Raw genomic sequence first — 25,721 nt, forward strand, 5'->3', positions numbered from 1 at the left:
AGGTCATTGTTACCTTTTCTGAGACACCTTTCCTGAACATACTGCGTTATGGGCAATAGCACAGTGGCACACTCTATTGCCTTGTCCTGACTTATTTTTCTTTAGAGTATTTCTCAATACTTGACCATATATATATATATATATATATATATATATATACTGTATTTATCTCCCCCATTAGAATGTAGTAACAAAAGGACAAAAATTTTATCTACGTTGTCTGCCACTGAGTCACCAGAGCTAGAGCTGGTAAAGAGAAGCTCTACAAATATTCATTGAATTAACAAACAAATTAATCAACCCATCATCTATCCCAAATCCAAGTGTGTGCTCTTTCTTATTCTCCAGTCGCATTTTTCTTCTCTTCAACGCCTGTCTGGTAATTGAGGAAGCATCCTTGCCTTTTTGCTGGCATCCCTAGGCCTCATTTCTCAAAGTTGCCTGAGAGAGATATGTACAAGTAATAGCTGTTCATTACAGGGCATCTCCAGGAAAGTGGGTAGAAAGGCTGGCCACAGAAGTAGAGCCCAACTTTTCCAGCTCTGACTGCCTCCAGGAATAGTCACCTAACTGCCTTTTTCTGCTTCTCATTTTATTTTATTTTATTTTATTTTATTTTATTTTATTTTATTTTATTTATTTTTGAGGCAAAGTCTTGCTTTGTCACCCAGGCTGGAGTGCAATGGAACAATCTCAGCTCACTGCAACCTCGAGGCTCAAGTGATCCTCCTGCCTCAGTCTCCTACGTAGCTGGGACCACAGATGCATGTCACCACACCCAGCAATTTTTTTTTTTTTTTTTTTAACAGACAGAGTCTCACTATGTGCCCAGGCCGGTCTTTAACTCTTGTGGTCAAGAGATCCTCCTGACTCAACCTCTTAAACTATTGGAATTATGGGCATGAGCCACAACACATGGCCCCTTTCTCTGCTTCTTCATCTGCTGTTCTTTAAATTTTATTTATTCATGGTGGCCACATGCCCCATCCTAGATGAGGAATCATGGCATCCTCACTCCTCTTGGCCATATGTGAATCCTCAAAGTCCTCGATCCCTTATCCATTATTCTAAAATCTAAAAGCCTCTAAAAATGAAATTTTTCTGTCCTAAATTTGAGGTTCATTTGGCAGAAAAACTTGGCATGGCCTAGTGTGAGGCTGTTTATGGTCTTTATTTATCCTGCATTAATATTCATACATTTTGCAGCAGACTATTTTGCAGACTATTTAGACTGCAGAGTGCTGCCCCCAACCTCCTTAGTGGTATAACATAATACAGAGAATTTGCTCCTTCCATAATCTGGAACATTCTGAGTTCTGAAACACACCTGGGCCCCAGGTCTTGGATAAGGAATTGTGAAGCCCAGCTCTCTTTTTCAGCCATAGCTGACAGAAAGGGAGGTTGTGTGACCTAGAACCAAACAGTGAAATGTAAGGGGAAGTCTTCTTGAGCTTCTAGGGAAAGATCCTGCTCTCAAAATGAAAAGGTAAAGCCCCCAAAGAAAGTGGCCTTGCCCCACTCCTTCTTTCCTGCTCAGGGTCTGGGCTGAGGATGTGGCACCTTCTACCTCGTGGCTATGAAGAGACAAGATCGAAAGATTAGCTGAGAATGGTGGGGGAAAAAGGAGAACTTTACGAGCCCCTGGAAGAACTCTGGAATCATAAACCACGCTTCTAGTTAAGCAAATACTGAACTTCCTTATTTTAAATAATTAGGATTAATTAGTCTTTCTGTGACTTTCCTATGAATGAGATTAGCCAGGGACAATAAAATGGTGTCTGAACAGGTGACGAGTAGGGCCCTCCCTCAGCCAACAGAGATAAGACAGAGCTTACACTTGGGTTTGGGATAGATGATGGGTGGATTAATTTGTTTGTTAACTGCAAAGTAACCTCTTCCTGATGAAGGATCAAACAAGAAGCCTGTAATACCGGCAGGCGACAGAAGGCCCAGGTGCTAGCCTTATCGGGTTGCCAAGAAGAAAGGAGAAGGAGAACAAACAGGCAGGAGGCCTCCCTCGGCAGCGATCCAGAGCAAAGGCAGCTGTTGCTTCTCATGAACACTCCAAAGTTTATCACAGTCACCTGTCACCCTAGCTGGCACAGGTCTTTGAAAATGTGCTGGGAGTGTGTTTACGTGTGTGTGTGCTTGCATATTAAAGATGCCCAGGTTAATGCCAGGCATATTAAAACACCCTTGCCTGGCTAGTCCTTGCAGACCTTCTCTGAAAGTTTTGGTGAGTAAGTCTGTTCTTCAGCAACCCTACCTGCTTCTCCAAAGCGCCTAAAGAGATCCAGTACTGATGGTGCTGTTCTTCCATCTTTACTCCCTGGAAACTAACCACGTTGTCTTCTTTCCTTTACCACCACCCAGGAGCTCAGAGATCTAAGCTGCCTTCCATCTTTTCTCCCAGCCCCAGGACACTGACTCTGTACAGGATGGGGCCTTCCTCTTGCCACCTTCTCATCCTCATCCCCCTTCTCCAGCTGATCATCCCAGGGAGTACTCAGTGTTCCTTAGACTCCGTTATGGATAAGAAGATCAAGGATATTCTCAACCGTCTAGGTAACTGACTGGCGTAGGAGGAAGCAGGGGGCTGACCCTTGCTCATTTCTCCTGTTCTTAAACTCCAGCTTCGTCTCTATCCTGTCCCAAGATCCCAACCAAGCCCAACCCCTGATGAGGGCTTTCTACACTACCCTAACCCTGTTTGAACTCTTGGCTAAAAGCTAAGGTTTTCCTGATGAGGAGGAAGACGTGGAGAATGGTAGCTGTAATTTATGAACACTCATTATGAACCAGGTATAATCCGAGCTTTATGTAGATTAGTTCATTTAATTCCCACAACCTTTTTATGAGGTAAGGACAACTATTACTTCCCCTTTAAAAATGAGGAAACTAAACCTTAAAAGTTGATGAGTAGCCTGATTCTGGACACAGTGTCACCTCCGAGGTAGAAGATGATTTGGAAGGGGATTATAGGGAGGATAGCTCATGGGCTATATACCCCTTCTTCTTTCCTACTCAGAGTACAGTCCCTTTCCCGTAAGCAAGAAGCTCTTGTGTACTAGTGTCAAGAGCCAAGGCAGGCTGGCCTCTTGCCCTGCTGGTGAGTAACTCCTTGAGGGTAAGTAAGATGCCCCGTGTCCTCCCCTGTCCCTCCCTGCACCTACACCATCCCCCACCTCAGGTCTGTATCACCCTGGCACCCTGCTAGAGACCCCTTACCCATTCTTGTTTCCCTGAAGGATGCTACTGGGGGATCGTGGGCTTCTGCCTCTTCCTTTCACCCTTTCACTTCATGCCCCTGTTTCTCAGCCCTTCCTCTCCTCCATTGTCCCATAATGATCACATCCTTCATTTGTCTTTCCAATCTATTCCCCTGTTTTGATGGGTAGGGGCCAACAGAGAGGTGAATTTATCACAAATCGAAGAAAATTGAAACTCCCAAGTTCCAAGTCTCTCACTTGCATAAGTCTCTTTCATGGCCCCAAATATTTGTTTTTGTGATATCTGTATTTCTTTTCTTGAAATGAGCTCTTAAAGTTGAATGAACTTGAGGCCCCACGAAACCTAGCTCTACCCCTGACTGCACAGTGTTGAAAGATGGTTGTGGGTTGCCCTTCCTCCTCTTACATTCCAAGAGCTCTGATGGCTGTGCTTCATGTGCCCATGCAGGGATGAGTGTCACTGGCTGTGCTTGTGGCTATGGCTGTGGTTAGTGGGATGTTCAGGGGGGAACCACCTGCCACTGCCAGTGCAGTGTGATGGACTGGACCACTGCCCGCTGCTGCTACCTGGCCTGAGAGGGAGGAGGCTGAGAACTCAGTTTTGTGACCGTGACAGTAATGAAACCAGGGTCTCAACCAGGAAATCTAACTCAGACATACCCCTTCATTTGTTCCAGTCCTGATTGTTGGGTAATAAAGACAAATTTTATACCTCTCTGTGTTTATGTTATCACTGTTATGGTCCCCAGCTTGGGACTCCCCTGGCCAGAAAATGCTGTCAGTGTCCCAGTGGTGACATCTCAGTTTGGGAAGTGGGATGGGAAGTTAGGAAAGATATGGGGAGAATGGGAAAAGCAAACGGACACTCCAAACCCCCACTTCCCTCATTTTTTAACAAAAAGATGGCTGTGCCAGGCATATTGCTTGGTATGGGGTAAAGAGAAATAAAATAACACACCCCTACAGAGCTCACCAACTAGAAAAACAGGCTCTGCGCTATGTGTGAGAAGACTTTTCAAGGGATGGGCAAGCAGGGGTAGCTTCAAGGGAATCTAGTTCTAGATTTTCAGTATGTGTATGTACTCTTGACTAAATTCAAGTGCCTGAGATGTGCTTTGATCAAGGTGACTTCTTTCACACCATTGCCTTTCTACCACATAACAAAAGAAAACCACAGCCCTCACCTGTCACTGAATCTTATTATCTTGGAATATAAAAATCTGCAGAATGCCAAACAAGAAATGATTAAAAAGATGGGCATCCATGGTGAGTGTATGAATGATCCAGTGATGGGGTAACAAGTCCTTTCACAGCTTGGGAGGCTTCCATGGTTTGGTCTTTATATGGTTGGAGGAGGATATAATCCAGTTGTCAATTGATGAATTACCAAAAATAATTTGTAATAGTAAGGTGGTGTGTGAGATTGTTGACAAATCATTCAAAAGGAATTTGGACAAATTGAATGGCATTACTACAATAAATACTTTTTCTTTCTATCTACTTAATTCTAAGTAGTGGATATGTCAAAACTGACAACTATGAAAAGAAATACTCAGAATGGCTGGGTGTGGTGGCTTACGCCTGTAATCCCAGCACTTTGGGAGGCTAAGGCAGGTGGATCACTTGAGGTCAGGAGTTCGAGACCAGTCTGGCCAACCTGGTGAAACCCTGTCTCCATTAAAAATACAAAAAAATTAGCCAGGCCTGGTGGCTCGTGCCTGTAGTCCCAGCTACTCAGGAGCCTGAGGCAGAAAAATTGCTTGAACCTGTGAGGCAGAGGTTGCAGTGAGCTGTGATCATGCCACTGCACTCCAGCCTCCAGCCTGGGCAACAGAGCAAGACTCCATCTCAAAAAAAAAAAAAAAAAAAAAGAAATATAGGAATATAATGGTTCTAGACTTTATCTCACTCTAGCCAAACAAAGTTATTTGTCCATGAGTATATAAACTACTTGGGTGGGAGGAGAAGCTCTATCTTTCTCATGTTACAAAATATAATTATGAAATATTGTTTGGGTTTGTTAATTACTTATAAAAATTTGTTATAACTGTTCTGTCCAAATATATACTGTTAATTATTATAATAATAGCTATACTCCTATTTATAGCAACTGCAGTGAGTCTTTTAGAATACGAAACAGATAATGCCACTTTCCTGTTCAACTCTAGTGATTTCCATTACATGAAAAAATAAAATCTCAAGGTCAACTAAATCCTGCATCCCCTGGTCACTGGCGATATCTCTAACTTCATTTCTGACCCTTGCTCACCCTGGCATATCTGCATTCTCGGTATTGTCTGTCACAGCCACCCTCCCACCTTAAGGCCTTCCTATGTCCTGTCTCCCCGACAGTTACACAGTTCTCACACACAAGGTCAGTGTTCAATTATTTTTCAGAAAACCTTTGCCATCACCTCTACCTCTTGCCCTGTTTTTTAAATTTTTTTTTCATGATGCTTCTCAGTGTTGACTTCATAGTCTATTTACGAATATATTCACTATCTCTTGCACTGGAACATGTAATCCACGAAAGAGAAAACTTTAGCTAACTTGCACACCACTGACTCCCCAGTGCATAGCACAGTGCCTGGCCCATGGAGGAGTTCCAATGAACAATGTGCCTACTACTGGGTCCAGCTCTGAGTCTGAGTCAGCTCCTTCTTTTGCTTTCTATTCCTCTTCCTTTACCTCAATCCTGGTCGTTGAGGAACAAATGTTATTTTAAACGGAGATCCCTGGGTTTCATTCTCAAGGTGTCAGTAGGAGGAATAGCTGTTCATCAGAGGGCACTCCGAGAAAGAAAAGCCAGAGAGTGAAGATGGAGGTCAGAGAGGTTAACAATAGCAGAAGCAAAAGTAGATTTTGTAGCTTCGTCCGATATAATTAGCTGCCCACTTGGTGGCCCATTTCCCCTTTCTCAGTGTTAACAGAATCTTAATGTCATTCAGGGTATTGATGTGTCTGGTCCTGAAGGATAAAATATTAGTTAAACCAATAATAGAACTTTTACTTCTCTTGGCCAAATCTTTCTTTTTCCAGCCACCTTTGCGTGGAGGGGGGTTGCATGGGGTGGCCGGTGACCCAAATTGGACCAAGAAGACATGGGAGAGTTCTGCGTGGGCCTCCTGAGAAAGAATTCATTTCTTGAATTAAAAACAGAGACCCAAAATCGTCCATGTCCCTTCTTGCTTGGGCTGTTGGTGTGAGGATGTGATGTCTGGAGCTGTGGCAGCTATCTTGTGTCCATGGAGTTAGTTCAATCACCCTGTCACTTTTGAGCCAAAACTGTAAGCGTGGTGAAGCAGAAAGAGGAAAAGGATCCTGGGGCTGTAACCACATTATTCTACCACTGAACAAACTCTGAAATAACTGAAACTATTTTTCTTCTTAACTAAATAAAAAGTATTCTTATTCACTCATTTAACAAACATTTATTAAATTCTGTATACAAAGGCACTGGGCTGCAGTGGTTGCCAAAATAGGAAAAGATCACTGCCTTCATGGAGCCTCCATTCTAATTCTATGTCTTCCCCAGCTGGAATTTTTTGTTACTGGTCTATGGAGAGAATTAGTCAAGGGCAATGTCATGTTATCTGAATAGATGACAATAAGGGCCCTTAGATCATACTCTCTGCACCTTTTCCCAGTGAAGGAATGAACAAAAGGCCTATAATGAGGTATATCATCCAATTTGGCGATTTCTGGCAAAGTAGCCGCCGAGCTTGTGGGGCTGCCAAGAAAAAAAGAGAGGAGAAAGAAAAGCAGGAAGAATTCCTTAGGCAGAGAACCAGAGCGACAGCAACTGGGACCTCTCAGGACACACACTGGAGATTGTCCCAGGCTCATTCTAAAAGTTTGACCCTCCCAGACTACCTTAGTTCCTAGGTATTGCCAGAGTGTGTGTTGGTGGAGGGGGGAGAATGCCACACCAGACACACTGCCAGATGGGAAAAGTCCCTGTCCTCCCATCCTTATCAGCTCCTTCCTCAGTCTGGCAGGTGAACCTGAGCAAGGCTACCTTCCTGACATCTCTGCTTCGTAGGAGTGCTGGAAGGGGACCCAGGCTTCCCAAGCATGACAGCTGCCTCTTCCCTGCTCCCTACAGTACCTGTTCCTACCTTCCCTGCTGCTTTCCCTCCCCTCCCCTATGAACCCAGGAGCTGCTTTTCATCTTCTCTTCATTTTTACCTTCAGCTCAGGATGCTGCCTTTTTACAAAACACAGACCTCTTTCTACCTCCTTCTTCTCATCCTCCTTCTCCAACTATGCCTGCAGGGGATGCCTAGTGCTCCTTACGGTTAGTTGTGAGCAAAAATATTAGAGTTGCTCTCAGCAAACTGGGTAATTGATATGGGGATGAGGGTGGAAGTTATATCCCTGACTCTCAATCCTGTTATTAGACCACAAGCCATTTCCTAACCCATCCCCAGATTCCAATCTCTGACTGGAAGATGTGTCCTCCACTCACTGCCCTCTGTATGCTTTTTGGGACTCTTAGAATCAATGGCAATGGCATTGGTAAGGACTATGCCTAGCATTCTTGAACATTTACTATGTGTTAGGTACCTTTAGATATTCTATTATTACGTTATTAACTCCTTACTACAATCCTGTGAGATAAGCACTGTTATATTTTGCATTTCACGGAAGAGGAAACAGAGGCTTAGAAAAGTTATGCAATTTGCTTAACAGCACTCAACTATTGATGTGACTTGATTCTGGGACACAGTGGCTTATTTGCATGAGCAGATATGGGATTGGCCAGTGAAAGCCCCTGTGCTTGCTCTTTATGTCTTCCCACAGAATGCAATCCCTCAGGCTGACCAAAACATCTCTCCTGAACCAACATCACTAATGAAAGCAACCTGCCCTCCTGCCCCTCAGGTAAGTCACTGTGTGAAGTTAAAGGGGCTTGCTTCCCCCATGCTCATTCCCACGTGCTGAGCTTAGGCTGCCAGCCCATCACTGTACAGCAGGCTGGCCCCAGCCCCAGGACTGTACTGTTGCTGGATTGAGTCACAACCCCAATGCCCATAATTTCCCTGTCCATCTTTTCATCCCAAGGGGCTACTTAGGGATCTGAGGTTTATTCTCACTCTCTCCTTTCTTCCTAAATCTCCCACATCCCAAATGTTTTTGTTCCCCATTGTCTTCCATCTCGCTTTCCCAATCTACTCCCACACTGTTTCGACCCCATTAGAAGCGAGACTACTTTACAGGACAAAAGAAAATTGCAGGAGGTCTTCTCTTAAGATCTCTGATGTTCGGCCGGGCGCAGTGGCTCATCCCTGTAATCCCAGCACTTTGGGAGCCCGAGGTGGGTGGATCATGAAGTCAGGAGATCGAGACCATCCTGGCTAACATGGTGAAACCCTGTCTCTACTAAAAATACAAAAAATTAGCCGGGTGTGGTGGCGGGTGCCTGTAGTCCCAGCTACTCTGGAGGCTGAGGCAGGAGAATGGTGTGAACCTGGGAGGTGGAGCTTGCAGTGAGCCGAGATCACGCCACTACACTCCAGCCTGGTCAACAGAGCAAGACTCCATCTCAAAAAAAATAGATAAATAAATAAAGAAAAGACAAAAAGATCTCTGATGTTCTTGCCCCCTCCACCACTGTCCATGCCATGCAGGGCACATCAGCAGCAGACGTTCCTGTGGCCATGCCTGTGACTCATGGGATGCCCAGGGGAAACCATGAATCAAGGTCATTGCAATCTGCTAGAGTCAACTGCTGCCCACTGCTGCCACCTCATCTAAGAAAAGGCGGGTGAGAGCTCAGTCTGGGGGCCATGAAGGCCACAAAACTCTGATCACAACCAGGAAACCTCCACCCCACTCATCCAAACCATAACTTTTTAACTCAGGTCTCTCTGCCTGTGGCATCTCTCAGTGTTGTGTCCTTGGTGCTAGTAGCCTCTGACCTAGGTCTTCTCTTTTCATAGGATGTTACCTCCACGTCAAGTGTTCCAACTTCTGCTTGAAGGGGAGGCCCTAGAGAGTACCAGAAGAACTGAAATCAGCTTTCCACCCTCACCACCATCATCTCAGTCTTCAACAAATATAGGGCCACAGTGTTCCAGGCTCTGTTTGTTCTCAGCACTAGAGGTACAGAGAAGTAAAACTGTACACATGCTCTGTGCATGGTCACCATCTATAGCATTCTCTAAACATCGAGGCACATATGCTTTGTCTTGGCTTGGGAGCAACCTGGATAATCTAGTCATCACTTCTCTGATCACCAATCACTACTTTAAAATATAGGTTCCATGATTATTTAGGTGTGGCAGGGCCAACACATCAGGAAATTACTGCCATGGAAAAGATGATTATACTCACAGATTCCAAGAGAAGGAGGCATGCCAGGCGATGGGGAGCCACATGGAGAAGCACAATGGTGGGTCGGGAGGCAGAGGGAGAAAGGGGAAAATGTGGCAAGGCCTTTATTTTGATTTCCATGGGAAAGAACACAGGAGACAGGGTAAGAAAGTTTAGGATTGGCTAGCCTGAATAATTTCAGCAGGCTCTGAGACCTAGGGTCTGCCCCTAGTTGTTTGACACCTGGCCCTATGGCGATTAGCACAGGTAGAGAGTAGCCTAGAGAGTGAGACCCCAGTAAAGGAGGTGGGTGAAGTTATGGCCCTGGATTGGTTGTTTTGCATATAAAAGGAAGGGAAGATGAGTTGTTTGCTACCTCTAGGAATTAGCTAACTTAGGCGGGGGGCAGTCCCACCAGGATCAGGGTCAGCAAGGCCTCAAGGTGTCAAGGCATCAGGGAAAAAAGGCATGGTTCATTTATGCGCTTTTTACAGGTGGTCAGTTTTCTCACCACATCCTCCACTGAAGGAGCCTGGCATGTAATTCCCCTTTAGACTACTATGATGCTCCTTCCATGGGGGAATTCCTATACAATTGCCTCAGATTCTTCCCAGTATGTAGAATCTCTATGTCACAAGTGCAAGGAGACATTCGGCATAATATGAGGAATTTTTTAGGCATAAGTTGTAGACCTCTGAGTGAAATATAAGTACCACCTGACCACAGATTCTTCTAGCAGAGCTGAGTGCTTAAGACTCACTCTTAGAGTCAGGCCGACACACTATACTTAACTGTTCAGTCCCCCTTACATGGGACTTAAGTGTTTTTTCCCCGAGAATCTGGAAGCGGATCCTCTAATGATGTCATAAGAGAGCCCCCTGAGTTTTATTCACCTATTCATCATGTTGTAAAATACTCAAGAAAGCACAGATGAGTCTTTGTCCTAAGGGCAAATGAGAGAGAAGGTGGCAGGTATCAAAGGCAGGTGGTGACTCTTCCTATAGCTTTCTGATGTCTCCAAGGCCAATCCCTGAATGCATGGCCCCTCTAGGGAATCATGACCCAGGATCCCAAACCACTGGGAGAAATCTTCACTCTGCCGCCTCTGGCATGCAGCACAAATGAACCATCACCTGCTTCAGACACTAAACATGCAATGACCACTCATTCCCCACCCTCTGTAATGGGCAATCATTTACCCCAGGCTGACTGGTTCTCCACATCTCTGGCAAGAAAAGGCATAAATCATCCACTGTTAGAGAATCACATAGCCTATCACCCACGATTCATAGACATTCTACTTCAATTCTACGCCAGAAACTTAACAATAAAGATTCCTACTTACTGGATGTATTGGCAAAAAGAGAAAGGTTAAAACACGACCAATATCCAATGCTGATATCTTCTTCCCCATGGCTCCAGCATGAAACATTCTCACAAATGTGGGTATGCTTCTCCTCCAAATGGGAATGCTTACATCAGTTAGCACACAGTGGTTCAGCTCGTGGTTCCACCAAGTAGGGTGTCATAATTTCTCTCCTTGGAAGAATCGTAAAAGTAGGATTGATTTTCAGATTCTCATCCTAACAGGAGGGTGGTAACACCAATGCAGCAACCCTGGTGGGATCAGAAATTAGATTTTATGGTGCTGTTGCCTCCTCTCCTCACCACCTCCAGCCTCACTACAACCATTACCCATTGCAGCACAGCTCTTGCTTCTCAAAACTTCATTTCTCTGAAGGTTTTTATCATATATACATATTTTAAATTAAGAGATAGAATCTTGCTCTGTTTCCCAGGCTGGAATGCAGTGGAATGATTATAGCTCAATGCAGCCTCAAACTTCTGAGCTCAAGCAATCCTCCTGCCTCAGCTTCCTAAGTAACTGGGACTACAGATGCATGCTCCCACACTTGTGTGATGGTTAATATTGAGTGTCAACTTGATTGGACTGAAGGATGCAAAGTATTGTTCCTGGGTGTGTCTGTGAGGGTGTTGCCAAAGGAGATTAACATTTGAGTCAGTGGACCGGGGAAGGCAGACCCACCCTTAATCTGGGTGGGCACCATCTAATCAGCTGCCAGCACAGCCAGAATAAAAGCAGGCAGAAGAACGTGGAAAAACTAGACTGGCTGAGTCTTCTGGTCTCCATCTTTCTCCCATTCCGGACACTTCCTGCCCTTGAACATCGGACCTCAAATTCTTCAGCTTTGAGACTTTTGGACCTTCAACCACAGCCTGACGGCTGCACTGACAGCTTCCCTACTTTTCAGGTTTTGGGACTTGGACTAGCTTCCTTGCTCCTCAGCTTGCAGACAGCCTATTGTGGGACTTCGCCTTGTAATCGTGTGAGTCAATACTCCTTTATAGACTCCCCTTAAATATACATCCATCCTGTTAGTTTTGTCCCTCTAGAGGATGCTCACTGATACACTTGGCTGTTTTTATTTTTATAGAGAAGAAGTATCACTATGTTGCTCAGGCTGGTCTCAAACTCCTGACCTCGAGCAATCCTCCCAAAAACCCAAAAGGTTTTTACTTTTTAAGATAAGTGTTGGATTGTTTATTTTGAAGACTCAAGCAAAACATAGATATCTAATGACAAATACCACAAATGTTCTTTCCCATTGGCCTTATTACGTAGTCTAAAAAAGTTATATTTTAGTCATGATACTGGTTAAGTCAAAACATACTTTCATTGTTCTGAACTTTTGCCCTTGGAATATGGGGAAAAAGTCTCCAAACATAGGCAGACCACTACTTCATTTTTATTACACAAGTCCCTAAAATAACATGATCAGAAAGAGAACAAAGGAAATATTTTTTTGTTTGTTTTTGGGTTTTTTTTGAGACGGAGTCTCGCTCTGTCGCCCAGGCTGGAGTGCAGTGGCGTGATCTTGGCTCACTGCAAGCTCCGCCTCCTGGGTTCATGCCATTCTCCTGGCTCAGTCTCCTGAGTAGCTGGGACCACAGGCGCCCGCCACCATGCCTGGCTGACTTTTTTTTTTTTAATTTTTGTAGAGACAGGGTTTCACCGTGTTAGCCCGGATGGTCTCTATCTCTTGACCTCGTGATCCGCCCACCTCAGCCTCCCAAAGTGCTGGGATTACAGGCGTGAGCCCCTGTGCCCGGCCTAGAACAAAGGAAAATTTTAAGAAACTTATACACTATTTAGCAATCTTTGCTATTTTGTTATTCGTGGAAAAAGGTTGGGGAGGTTGTGCATTCAAGAAAGGAAACAGGAAAAGAATTAAAGTAAGGCCAAAATGTGTGTATGTGTATGTGTATGTGTGTGTGTATTTAGTTCTCCTTAATTTGTATTCAAATGCTGAATACACCCCATGTAAGCTTTGGATGCTGCCCTTTAGATACCTAAAATAGCACAGGCTATCCTCTCTTTACACTAGAACAGTGGTTCTCAACTAGAAAACTTGGAAATATCTGGAAACATTTTTGGTTGTCACACCTGGCAGAGGCAGAGTGATATTGGCATCTAGTTGGGAATGGACCACAAATGTCAAGAAACTTCATGTAATGCACAGGTAAAACCCCCACTGCCAACAAAGAATTGCCTTGCATGAAATGTCAATAGGGCCAAGGGTTAAGAAATCCTGCAGTAGAATGTGTGCTTCTATCATCAGACTTCTCACTTGAAAGGAATACTATCCTTCTAGAGACCTCCATTCTAAAGCTAACATATAAGCGTCTGCACTCCCTAATTTTCACCAAGGTTGCTTGTAACCTAAATCAAGGCACAATGGTAATGGAGAATGCCAACATTTTCCCAATAGCTGATGTTAACACTTCTTCATCACACACTAACAATCAGAAGCATATTTCTTACATGTGCTTAAATTGGCCAATGACTAAGTATCTGAAAGCTATTTTAAGGGGCAGATTTCTAATTCTGCAGAAACCATAAAACTGGCCCCAACAGGAAGAGATTTGAGCCACCAGTGAATCATGCTTTACAGGCCTATACGCCAGCTGCTTCTATTCACTTGTGTGCTCTCTGAAAGTCAGAAGCCAGCTTCTGCACGTTCGTGCAGCAGAAACATAATGGGTACCATTTGGTAAGACGTTGATAAGGTAGTAAGCCATCATTCAGCCCTTATTTTTAGCTGTCGCATACACTACTTTTGAGATATTAAGTGTTATTTTAGCTCAATAAATCTCCTCTTAGGTGAGAGGGATTTTTATTTTTCCCTCTGGCAAACCCCATAAAGAGGAAATGTTGAAGCACATGATCGATCTGGGAAGGAATATGTTAGTGCTAAGGCTTGGACCTAAGCCCTGGGTATATGGACTGGAGGTAGAAAACAAGGCCCTTGATTATGAATAAAACTCCTGTAAGGCCCTAAGTAGACTGAAAAGGCACCAGGAAGACGTTCTATAAGGTCACAGGAGCAGTACTTGCCTAAGCCATGAAGACTATTTACATGGCCCACGATGTGATTTGAGGGAATCTGAGAAAGTTCTCTTTTTAAAAAATGTCCCTGTCTTTTCTGCCTCAAATACTACCGTTCGATTCATCTGTAAAGTGAAGGTGACCAGAAACCTCTGATCCTGCTAGTTAAATACACACATGCATAGAAAGGGTCTCACTCTGAGGCTTACCAGACAGTGTTGTTTGTATAATGGAAGGAACAATAGAAACTAAGGTAGAAAATCTACCAAGGCAAAGTTTACAGTATTTGCTTGGGTCAGCCCTGAAGCTCAGCCTTAAAGGAAGAAGAAGAGGATAGAGAAGGAGAGTCATTCTCTAATGGTCAAATCTACCTGGGAGAGGGCCCCACAGCTGGAGAGAAAGTGCTAGAAATGGTAGAGATGTGACTATGTGCTTGTGGGAGTCCAAGAGTGAAGGGCTGAGGGAGAGGGAAGAGGAGGCTGAGCACCACCTGAGATTGGGTGTGCGTAGGTACAAAAGGTAGGTTTCCTCCCACCACAGATTAAGAGTTGATTTTCATCAAGAAAAGTTATTATACACATGGCTTAGGGGCTTCACTAATTATGAAAAATCCTAAGAGAAGAAGTTTGTGAACTCTTATTAGCCTATGGTTGGTTGGCAGGATTAAGACAGACAAGCAGCAGGTTTCATAGGGGAGGAACTTGGTGCAACACTTAACGGCCTATTTATCTCGTGTAAGCAATGAACACCAGAGGCATTAGTAGGATAAGCACAGATGGTGAGTTGCTTCAGTGGTTAATAACCCACTGACTGTAAATCATTGTGTAAAATTGTACACTCCCAGAGAAAAATACACGTATTGGTAAACTATATTGGGTCTGGTCTCCTCTAACTAGAATTATTACACTTAAAAGAAAAATAGGGCCGGGCATGGTGGCTCACACCTGTAATCCCAGCACTTTGGGAGGCTGAGGCGGGTGAATCACAAAGTGAGGAAATCAAGACCATCCTGGCCAAGATGGTGAAACCCTGTCTCTACTAAAAATACAAAAATTAGCCAGGTGTGATGGCAGGCACCTGCAATCATAGCTATTTGGGAGGCTGAGGCAGAAAATTGCTTGAACCCAGGAGGCGGAGGTTTCAGTGAGCCAAGATAACACCACTGCACTCCAGCCTGGGTGAGAGAGCAAGACTCCATCAAAAAAAAAAAAAAAAAAAAAAGAAAAAGAAAAAGAAAAGAAAGAAAGAAAAAGAAAGAAACCATCAGTCTTAATAATCATTATAATAGCAGCTTAAATTGTATAAAGTATCCACATATAATTTATGAAGACATTAAAAAGACTTACTGATGTAGCAGATTTTTTGAAGTATAACCAATACATTTTTGCTCCCACTAACAGCTGCTTCCTAGTTTTCCCAGTTTCCTCACCCATTGAATCATGGAGTCATTTCTTAGATTTGATTCTGAAAGTTGACTTCTTTGAATCTCCAGATTGAAAATAGTATTTAAAATCCAGATTTTCTGAAAGAGAAACTTTGAATTGAATTCATAAATCTTTTCTTTAATTAAAAATAATTCAACGTCTGATCTTGTAATCTTACAAAAAGGCCATGTCCCATATCTCAATTTTGCCATGGAAAAGCCAAACATATTATCCATATTGTTTGTGCCATTCTTCTTCCAGTAGTGTGATTCAGGCATCAGAGTTGCCACCTCTTAGATGAAGTTTCCACTGCTCAAGGACCTGTCTCTCTTACACTGAGAAGAACTACAGATTTCACTCTGAGGATATCATCCACAGGAGGGCTGTTATTGGGGTGGGAAATTGTATGGTGGTTCTTTGATCTGTTCTCAGACCTTTTATAGCGCTTTCCTTTCTCCCTTCTTCCACCATGTATGTGCCTGGACTTCAGTCCAATGTCAGCTCCTCACAGATTCCTTACTTCTAAAGCTGTTGTATTAGAAATAGGGATGTTACTGGTGGAAGGTATCTGAGTCACTGGCAGCGAATTCACACGGGTCTGCAGCAACATCAGTTCTTTCCTCCTCAGAAGAAAGAATTTGACTGGGGGGCATAAGGCAGAAAAAGAGATCAAGGCAAGTTTCAGAGCAGGAAGTTTATTTAAAAGGCTTTAGAACAGAAAAGAAAGGAAGGTATGCCTGGAAGAGACCCAGGCAGGCACGTGAAGGTCAAGTGTGATGTTTAACTTTGATCCCAGGACTTTACAGGCTGGCCCACTTCCTGTGATTTGCACCTCTTTCCCATAATTCGTCCCTTAGGGTGGACTGCCCACATGCTCAGTGCCCTCCTTATGCTTGGGAAGTGAGCACACGCAGTGTATTTAGGAAGCTGTACACATGTCTGTCAGAGGCTTCCTTCCCTTTTCCAGTGATAATCCACCATCTTGCCTCTTAATGCTCACGCCCTTGCTTACTTGCCCAATACCTGAGATTTTATTGGAATCCCCTTTTTGCTTCTCCCTGGCACCTGCATTCAATTCACACTTTAACGTTAACAGATGTGGACCATTAGGAGATTGTCTCTCCTCGGTGCCCTTTGCCAATTTATCACTTTTAGAGAGGTAATGTGATGATAATTGCCAAGCCATCACCCAACAATCCTAGTGGGTGGGGGAGAGCCCTCTCCTGCCCCACTCATGCCTTTTTAACTACCTGTGACAGGGAATTTAGCCATCATTGGCTCATTTCCTTGAAAGACTCAGAATAGTGAGGACTGGTTGCTATTGCTTACATACTCCATGTCATTAAATGAATCAAAACTTTCTCTGCCTGGGACGTGATGACTAATGCAATTTTATCAGATTCGTAGTACATTTTGGGGGCAAAATATACTCAGTTTTGGAAACAAACATTTGCTGCTTTTTTATATGAAAAAAATTATGAGAATTTTCTCTTAAACACCGTATCTCAGGTTTCAGCCCATGCTGAGGTCCGAGGGGAGTGGGTGGATGGGTGGCGGATAGCTGAAAGAACATTCAGGGGCCATAGGCAGGTGAAATACATGACTTTATTATGTTTTCTCGCTCCGTCAGCCTTTGTCTCGGCTGCCTGCTCTGGCTGCAGCCCTCTCAGCACTCACTCTGTGGCTGCTGCCCACTGCCACGCTTACAGCTGCACTCCCTGGCCTGCGAGGAGGTGACTCCCCTTACAGAGTCAGCAGCTTAACTCTTTCTTTCCCTGGGAGCAAGCTGTATGTATAACGTCAACAAGGCAGTTATACCTTTCACAGACAATAGTGGCTCAGAACCAAGTATGAGCTTACACAAACAGGCTGTATAACAAGTGGAGTTATGTGCCTGTGCTCCAAACTCACTGAGTCATGCTGGGCCAGATGTCTGCCTCAGCCTACTATTGTTTGAGAATGTAAGGAAAATGAAGTTCCTTACATTCTCAAACAAACAAACAAAAGAAAAAACACAAACAAAAAAACCTTGATAAATTAGGTGACATCTAACTTACTTTTTCTGTAAATCCCATCACTTTACTCTACACTTTAATGACTACAAACATAAGTTAAAGAACTGCAATATGAATCCACACATAATGGACTAATCTTTGCTAAAAAATCATGGAATGAAGATAAAGGAGAAAGATTAAATAAGAGAACGTAAAAGGACAATAGAATACTCTAGGAAAGGAATAAAATAAAGGTGGCATTACTGGTCTGGATAATAAGACGTAATATGTTTCACCCTGCTACATCCTGCTAAGTAAATGATCAACCCTGGCAATAATGCAGGGGGCAACCAAAGGCAAATTCTGAACAGTGGAAGGGAAGGCAAACTGATTCTGGACCCTGGGTCTGGAGGAATAACGTATTGGTAATAACCCCCACCCAACAGATGAAGGTCATCCAGGTCTGGCATTTTCTGACTTCAGCCTAGCAATGGAAGGTGACGTAGGTAGGCTCACGGTTCCCCTGGAATAAATGGTTGTCTCGCTGAAATACTGGGTAAGTCCAGCAGCACTAGCAATGGGTATCATTTGGAAGCCCCACTGACAATTGACAACCAGGAGAATAACACTTTTTCCCCTGAGACCCCCCAACCCATCAAGAGACATCAGGAGGACAAGCAACACTAGCAGGAGGGATCCCGCCACAACAAGCGGTCAGCCCAGAAAGCTCTCTTCCCACATTGATAGGTACCAAATGGCCCAACCCGGGGAAGCTTTCTCTTTCCTCTTAGCAATACCAACAGCAAGCAACGCTATAGATCCACAGGGGTAGGAGTATGTGTAAATTCCTAAGACCAGGGCACAACCTCTTAGGGGCTGGGAAGGAAACTGAAGAGGAGTCATTTCTTAGGACGAGGCTCTTCTTTAAGGTCCTCAATTAAAGAAGCCACAGGAAAAACACCTGGACACTTCTGCAGGGACAGCCCTTCTCTGAACAACAAAGATCAGTCTCAGGACCAAGGTAGCATTTGACGCTGAGAAAATCCTTTCTTCAAATATTCCTTGTGTTTTCTGGCTCAAATTCTACCATTAGTTTAATTTGGATAGGTTTAGAAATTTCTGAGTGCTCTAATAAATACAAATAACTACTGTGGAGCCTTATCAAACAGTGTTGTTTGCATAATGGGAAGGGCTGTGGAAACTAAAGTGGAAAAAAATCACAAAATTGTATATGACACTATTTACTTTGGGGTTCTCATGGAGCTCAGCCCTGAAGGGGAGAAGGGAGAAAGGAGTAAGAATACGTCTACTACCAAGAGCTTCCTGAGAGAGGGAACTCTGAGGAGAAGACGATAGGAAGTGTGTGAAAGCGAAGATGCGCTTCAGGAGAAGAGGACTTGGGCAGATGGGGTGTACTTGGTGCTCTGCAGGCTGCTTGAGACAGAGTGTGCTTACATGAAAGGACCTAAGTGAAAGGGCTACGTTTCTTCCAAATACAGGCTGAGGAATTATCTGTGGGAAATGGTCTGATAAGTGAGATTTAAGCGGGGATACGGAAAGCATGGAAAATGTTTATTTAAAGAAGTCAAGGTCCCTAGGCAGCACTGGGACAGACCAGAAATAAGATTCACAGTGAGGGGAGGTATTACCAGAAAGAGGTCCTGATATGGTTGGGCTTTGTGCCTTTACCCAAATCTCATCTTGAATTGTAATCCTCATAATCCCCATGGATCAAGGGAGAGACCAGATGGAGGTAATTGAATCATGACGGTGGTTTCCCCCATGCTGATCTCAGGATAGTGAGTGAGTTCTCGTGAGATGTGATGGTATTTTAAGGGGCTCTTCCCCCTTCACTCAGCACTTCTCTTTCCTGCCACCTTGTGAAGAAGATGCCTTCTGCCATCATTGTAAGTTCCCTGAGGCCTCCCCAGCCACACTGAACTGTGAGTCAACTAAAACTTTCTCTTTTATAAATTACCCAGTCTCAGGCAGTTGTTTATAGCAGCATGAAAACGGACTAATACAGGTCCCGATCCAGGCCCCAAGACAGGGTTTTTAGATCTCACACAAGAAAGAATTTGGGATGAGTCCATACAGTAAATAAAAGCAAGTTTAATAGAGGAGCAAAGAACCAAAAGAATGGCTACTCCATAGGCAGAGTGGCCCAGAGGCCTGCTGGTTGGCTATTTTATGGTTATTTCTTGATTCTATGCTAAACAAGGAGTGGATTATTCATGAGTTTTCCAGGAAAGGGGCCAGCAATTCCCGCAACTGGGGGTTCCACCCTTTCAGACCATATAGGGTAACTTCCTGATGTTGCCATGGTATTTGTAAACTGGCATGGCACAGGTGGGAGTGTCTTTTAGCATTCTAATGCCTTATAATTAGCGTAAAATGAGCAATGAGGACTAATGGAGGTCACTCTCACCACCATCTTGGTTTTAGTGGATTTTGACCAGCTTCTTCACCACATCCTTTTATCAGCAAGGTCTTTGTACCCTGTACCTTGTGCCAACCTCCTATCTCATCCTGTGACTAATAATGCTTAACATCCTGGGAATGCAGCATAATAGGTCTCAGCCTCATTTTACCCAGTCCCTATTCAAGTTGGAGTTCCTCTGTTTCGAACACCTCTGATGGAGGGACTTAAAGAAGCTAAGTTTATACTCACCTTAAGAAGACAGAGCAAAGGCTTAAAGTAAGTAATAAAAACAGGGAGGCATGAGAAAATGCAACACTACAGTGGAAAATGATCAAATACATTTTTTAATGAATCATACAAACAATGTTTGTGCGTGATAATCTGTCAGTCCAAATGTGGGGAACATGGAGCCTGGGAAAAAAGTAGTCAACTCTCAGCTTTGGGTTTCAAAACGGGCATCTTTGAATCCACAGTGAGGCAACATTCCTGAGGGCAAGAATTTCTTGAAAAAGATAAGGGATGTTCTACATTACATCAACACATTGGAGAATGATTTTGTCTCACCTACAACCCTGAGCTCCAAAGATGCAGAAGTCCTAGTATCCAAAAGAGAAATGCTTTTGATAAGGAATACAAGACATGGCTTCTGTGAATTGGAAGCTAAGACTGCTGCTTGATCAATTGGAAGCTAAGACTACTTCCAAGAACTATTGATTCTCATGCCACTGAGCCAATAAGCAAATAAGAGGGTTTCTATATTACCTAGTATATTGTACTGATTCCAGTTGTAAAGAAAAATTTGGTTGCTGCTGCAAAGTGGGGCCAAAGAAGACCACTGGGGCAACCATTGCTGCACTTCTTAGTACTTTTGCCCAGTAGTCCTGAAAACTTTGGTAGCTAAAGAAAGATAGAGCCACTAAAAAGTCAGATCTCACAGAAATGAAGAAGTAAAGCTATTTTCCCCAGCAGGTAAAGAACCCTGTTCAGCTGAAGTCTGGCAGAGAGGGTAGGGAACACAAAATATGTTGTAGAAAAGACCCCGCAACCATCACTCAAAGCCTCATGACCAGCTGCAGAAGCAGAGACATTAGAAGCTGTGTTTCATATTAATCAATGGTTTTTCTTCCTGTTTTCTCCCCATTAACTTCTATGGGAAGCATTGGGTGATGGGTAATGCTTTAGGGTTTAGTTTTCAGTGGGGAGTAGTATTTAAACCCAAGCTCTTTCTAGTCTCTGCTCGTCACTGTGTTCTTCTACCAAGGCCAGAGCTCCTGCCCCGGCTTCATTTCCCCTGCCATGGGTCCCTCTCCTGGTTCCAGGATCTACTCCTCCCCGCTGACCCTTTATTAGGTTTTCCAGCCACTCAGCTGACCAGTGTGTGCTATCTCTCTCCTGCTAAGATCCCGACACACATAGATGCCATTAACAAGGCCCCCGACATGCAACAGGCTCCTTCCTTTGTATTTCAGGGTTCTTTTATACCATTTATTACCTGTACATAGGTTACTTCAGAAACTTTGTAGAACTTACATATTCTAGACCATCATATATTTTAGACTTGCTTGCTCCCTCTGTTCAGAAAAGCTCTTATTAATGTCTTCATTTCTATCACATTGCTACAAACAAAATTTACTCCTTAGGACTTCAAAAAGAATTACACTGACTGAGCAGCCACTGTATGCCCAGCACTGTGCCAGGAGTTTAGCACACAGTTTATCATTTAAATGTCACAGGAAGGGCAAATTCCCTCTTCTTGTTGCACAGGCCAAATATTTTGGAGACACCCTTGACCCTCTTTTTTTCCTTATACCTGACACATAGGGGACACTCCATGAATGCTTTGAATGAACCAATAAACAATGCTGTGGTGTAGATGTTATTTACATGTTGCAGAAGCAGCTGAGGGCCATTGAGAAATTTGCCTGAGGTGATACAGCTGGGAGGAGCCTGAGTTGGGAGACCCTAGCCTTGCTTTGTGTGTTTCTAATGTCATGTTTTCCCTTGACCAGGATGCTCTCCAGTGTGGAGCTCCATATTAGCCTCTTGACTGCTCTTTCTGACCCTGCATTGGGTGTTGCAACCCATATGCCCATTGGTGTTAAGGTTCTCTTTCCTGAAATCTTGTCTTGACGAATCACTCTCCTACTCAAAAACTTTCACGTCCCCCACCCCTTAGTCTGCCTAACAGATTAAGCTTACCAGCCTCAGCTTTACACTGGTGCCCTCCACAATCAATTTCAATCCACCCTTCCAACCACATTTCCTAACCCTTCTCTAGAGAATCTCTACTCCATTGAAATGTGCCTTTTCCCTGGAGCTCTAATCCACTCTGTACTTCTTTTTTCCTTATGTATTTGTTCAAGCCATTTCCTCTAGCCAAAATGCCCACCTGGCACTGCTATCCATCCCCAGTCCCTTATCCCTGCCTATAAAAAGCCTCCCTGTTCTTGAAGGCCAGGAGCAGACATCCCATCCCCCAGTGAAGTTCTCTCTGAATAATGTCAGTGCCAGAGACCATAACTTCTTCTTGCCTCCAGTATCTGTCTATACTCTCAGTTTGTACTTTCGGGTTGTTTCTCTCATTGTTATCTCTTTACGTGTCATGTCTCATTTCTCCTACCAGATATTAAGTTCTGTGTATAGTGGAAATGATATCACATTCATCCTCCAGAGTGCTTAGGACGGAAAGTTTTACATAGTAGAGGAGTTCAATATTTTCTTATAAATTATATCATGCTCTGAAACTTAAATGAAGTACAGCTGAGATCTGGGAGCTAATTACACCATCTTCGTATTGTGTATTTATTGCAGAGGTAAGACGTACATGCTGTGTGCAGAGCATTGGCTTTGCAATTAGACAGATGGACCTTCAAATCTCATCTCTATTCATGATCTTTCAGAAAGTTGGTTGATTCACTTAATCTTTAGAAATTTCAGTTGGCTTTTCTGTAAAATGGGGATAATATTACCTTCTTTATAGAATTTTTATAACGATTAGATGGAGTTTTTACACTAAATGCCTGACATCATGATTGTCACATAGAAAACACTCAGTAAGTGGCTACACTGGAGCCGTCAGAAGCAGGTGAGCTATTATGGAATCAGAAAATTTTAGACCCACAAGCACCCCAACAGTCATCCAGTCTCAGCCTGCCCTGCCGCTCTTCACCAACCACCAACAGCAGGCTGATAGACACCAAAGATGTCACCATGATGGTTACAAGTGCCTTCTAAATGAATTTGTGGTTTGGGTAACAACAAGAACCATGTAATCCTGACTGAAAGAGACACAGACTGCTGGAGTGTAAAGTGGATTGTCCTTAACTAGAATGAGCATGATCAGTTACCCAGTCCTAAAAACTGACAGAACTTTTCAGGGCACAGCAAGTATCTAGTGGACTATCTACTAAAGGACTTCTTCATGACCTGCGCCACCATTAATTATATTCATAAGCCCTTCCATCTCAGACGAGCGGTGACTGAGATGACTGCTGGATGTCTGAGTAGAGCTGGGAAGATAATATCTTTCAGACACAGCAAAGGAAAGCCCCTGCGAATGAGTGAGCTTGAAAAGTCACCTGGGCTCAGATTATTTAAACTATGTTCTTGAGCTTGTAAATGTTTGTGTTTACTGGGTATTCATTTAATGTCTTAAGCGTCCCAACTTATCAGGAATTGGACTGGATAGGTTGCTATGAGACTTGAAAAACTGGGACAAATGTAAGAAACTACCTATTATCTGACTAGCCAAATGCTTATCTTTAAGGGTATGATAGCATTAATATAATGTTCTTTCTATGTAAGGGAGGAATGAATTCCATGGAACCTAAAAATAGTACCAACCCAGTCAATAAGGGTATTGAGGTCTCTTTCTCAACTATGAACTTCTTCATGACAGGTGAATTTTTGACTGAATTCCAGTCCAATAGCTTCAGAAGAATGGTTGGAGGAGAGGTAACTGATGAGCATCAAGTTCTGCAGTGCTCCCAAGTACTAGGGCAGCTGAAATCAACACTTGGTTATGAATCACAGTCATGTCTAGCCCTTCAAATAAAAATGGGCTCTGATATGAAAATGTGTCAGTGTGAGATACATCTCATACCTAAAAAGGTCTGTGACCAACAGGAACATTACCACCATGAAAGTGGATATTAAACCTCTTTACCCTGGGGGACTCTGAGTTCAGTGAGCAGACGATGGTTTCGATCAGAGCAACCTTAGGGACCATAAGACAAAATTGGAACCATCTGGAAATAACAAAAAATGTCAAAGAACTAAAATCACCAGGCTTGGGTAAAACCTTTGTAAAGGGCCGTGTGGCACACTGACTTGGATATATGGCTTTTGCTTTGTGTTTTGTTGTAAATACTTATCTTTGTTATGCATGTTGTGAACGCGTATTATTTAATTACTTGTGATGTCACAAGGTCTTTGGCCTCAGGCCTTATTGAAATAATTCTATTGCTATATCATAGCTGAGGTTTTCCTGCAGAATGATCAGGGGATCATTTCTCATTGGCTAATCTAAAAATATGAAAAAAAATAAGCTAGAAATAGTTGGGAGATTACAAACAATCTTGAAAAAGAAAGATATGGGAGATGACCAAAATGAACTGTAACACATATAGCATACATTATGGTCTAGGTACAGAAAATGCTCTGTACCTCATAGTTAGATGTACCGAGTTCTTTTTTTTTTTTTTTTTTTCTTTTTGAGACAGAGTTTCACTTCTGTCGCCCAGGGTGGTGCAACCTCCACCTCCTGAGTTCAAGCATTTCTCCTGCTTCAGTCTCCTAAGTAGCTGAGATTACAAGTGTGCACCACCATACCTAGCTAGTTTTTGTATTTTTAGTAGAGAGATGGGCTGGTCTTGAACGTTTGACCTCAGGCAATCCACCCACCTCAGCCTCCCAAAGTGCTGGGATTACAGGTGTGAGTCACCACACTCTTTGGAATGTAAGTTAGAACAGGCTGAGCAGCAGCAATCCCCTAATGACTTAGGCCACACATGGATGTGATAAGTCAGGAAAAAGGAGCAAGTCAAGATAGAGGACAGTGAGCTGCCCACGGCATACAAGCACCTCACATGACATCTGGGTAATGACTATAGAAGATGACTTTACTGCACCTGGAGCATCTGCTTATGCCTGGGCTCTTTGCAGTACTTGTTAATGACCCATGCTGCAAACAGAGTATTGTGGCCAAGCTGTTCTTGCACTGAATTTTAAAAGAGACTTGGGGGTTTGTGCAAGCTGTTTGGCAAGACAAGGTTGGCTTGGGGTAGGAACTTCTGGAAACATCAGAAATGAACTCAGAAGAGAAGACTAGGCTGCCTGAAGAGGTAAGTTCCACCCTGACAGAATGAGGCTCCTCCAAGAGGCCACTTCATAATACTCCATGCATTCTTTGTGGCACTTGCCTCTTGGGATACTTTTTGCAGGGACTATTGCACTGGTCAGGGAGTACAGAGGCAAAGAGTTCTCTCATTTCTTGGACTGAAATGTTTCAGCTCAGCCCCTGCCTCTCTTTAGTGAGATCTGATCAGTGACTGTGCAACTTTCCTCCTACCATCCTTTCTTCTCCAAGCTGTCTCCTGAAACCTCAGCCTCCTATAACCTGGCTAAAAGGCTTTTCAGCCCTTACTTTTCCAGAAGCATCCATCTTCCCAATTTTCTTAGTCTTTTCCTGTTCTGTCTCAGAACATTTTTTAAAAAGCTGTTTTTACTGTTATTCATTTTCACCCCCTTGAGCTGGTGGGTCCAGGGGAGGCCCAGCACATCTCAGGATCAGCTGTGGATGAGAAGATAGAGGCAACAAAGGATTCCCATAGTAAGAGACCTGGGATTCCCCACCCATGCTCAGCTCCCTGGATTTCAGCCCCTATCCAATCCATCCCCAGATCCATCCCCAAATCAATCCCAGTCCAT

General features: G+C 43.6%; 1 protein-coding gene and 1 long non-coding RNA gene across 2 annotated transcripts; both read left to right on the plus strand.

Moving 5' to 3' along the window:
- Positions 1-876: 876 nt before the first annotated feature.
- Positions 877-3,939, plus strand: LOC105477557 (resistin like beta). The gene is given in 4 exon segments (XM_071092458.1): positions 877-2,236; positions 2,374-2,565; positions 3,029-3,109; positions 3,679-3,939. Coding segments are annotated over 3 exon segments (336 nt in total). The 5' UTR covers positions 877-2,236; positions 2,374-2,438; the 3' UTR covers positions 3,807-3,939.
- A 4,971-nt stretch (positions 3,940-8,910) lies between these two features.
- Positions 8,911-12,364, plus strand: LOC105477558 (uncharacterized). The gene is made up of 3 exons (XR_011620374.1): positions 8,911-8,997; positions 9,173-9,335; positions 11,345-12,364. It is a non-coding gene; the product is annotated as an uncharacterized lncRNA (long non-coding RNA).
- Positions 12,365-25,721: the final 13,357 nt, after the last annotated feature.

Source organism: Macaca nemestrina, chromosome 2 (assembly GCF_043159975.1).
Source record: "Macaca nemestrina isolate mMacNem1 chromosome 2, mMacNem.hap1, whole genome shotgun sequence".
NCBI classification, from domain to species: domain Eukaryota; kingdom Metazoa; phylum Chordata; class Mammalia; order Primates; family Cercopithecidae; genus Macaca; species Macaca nemestrina.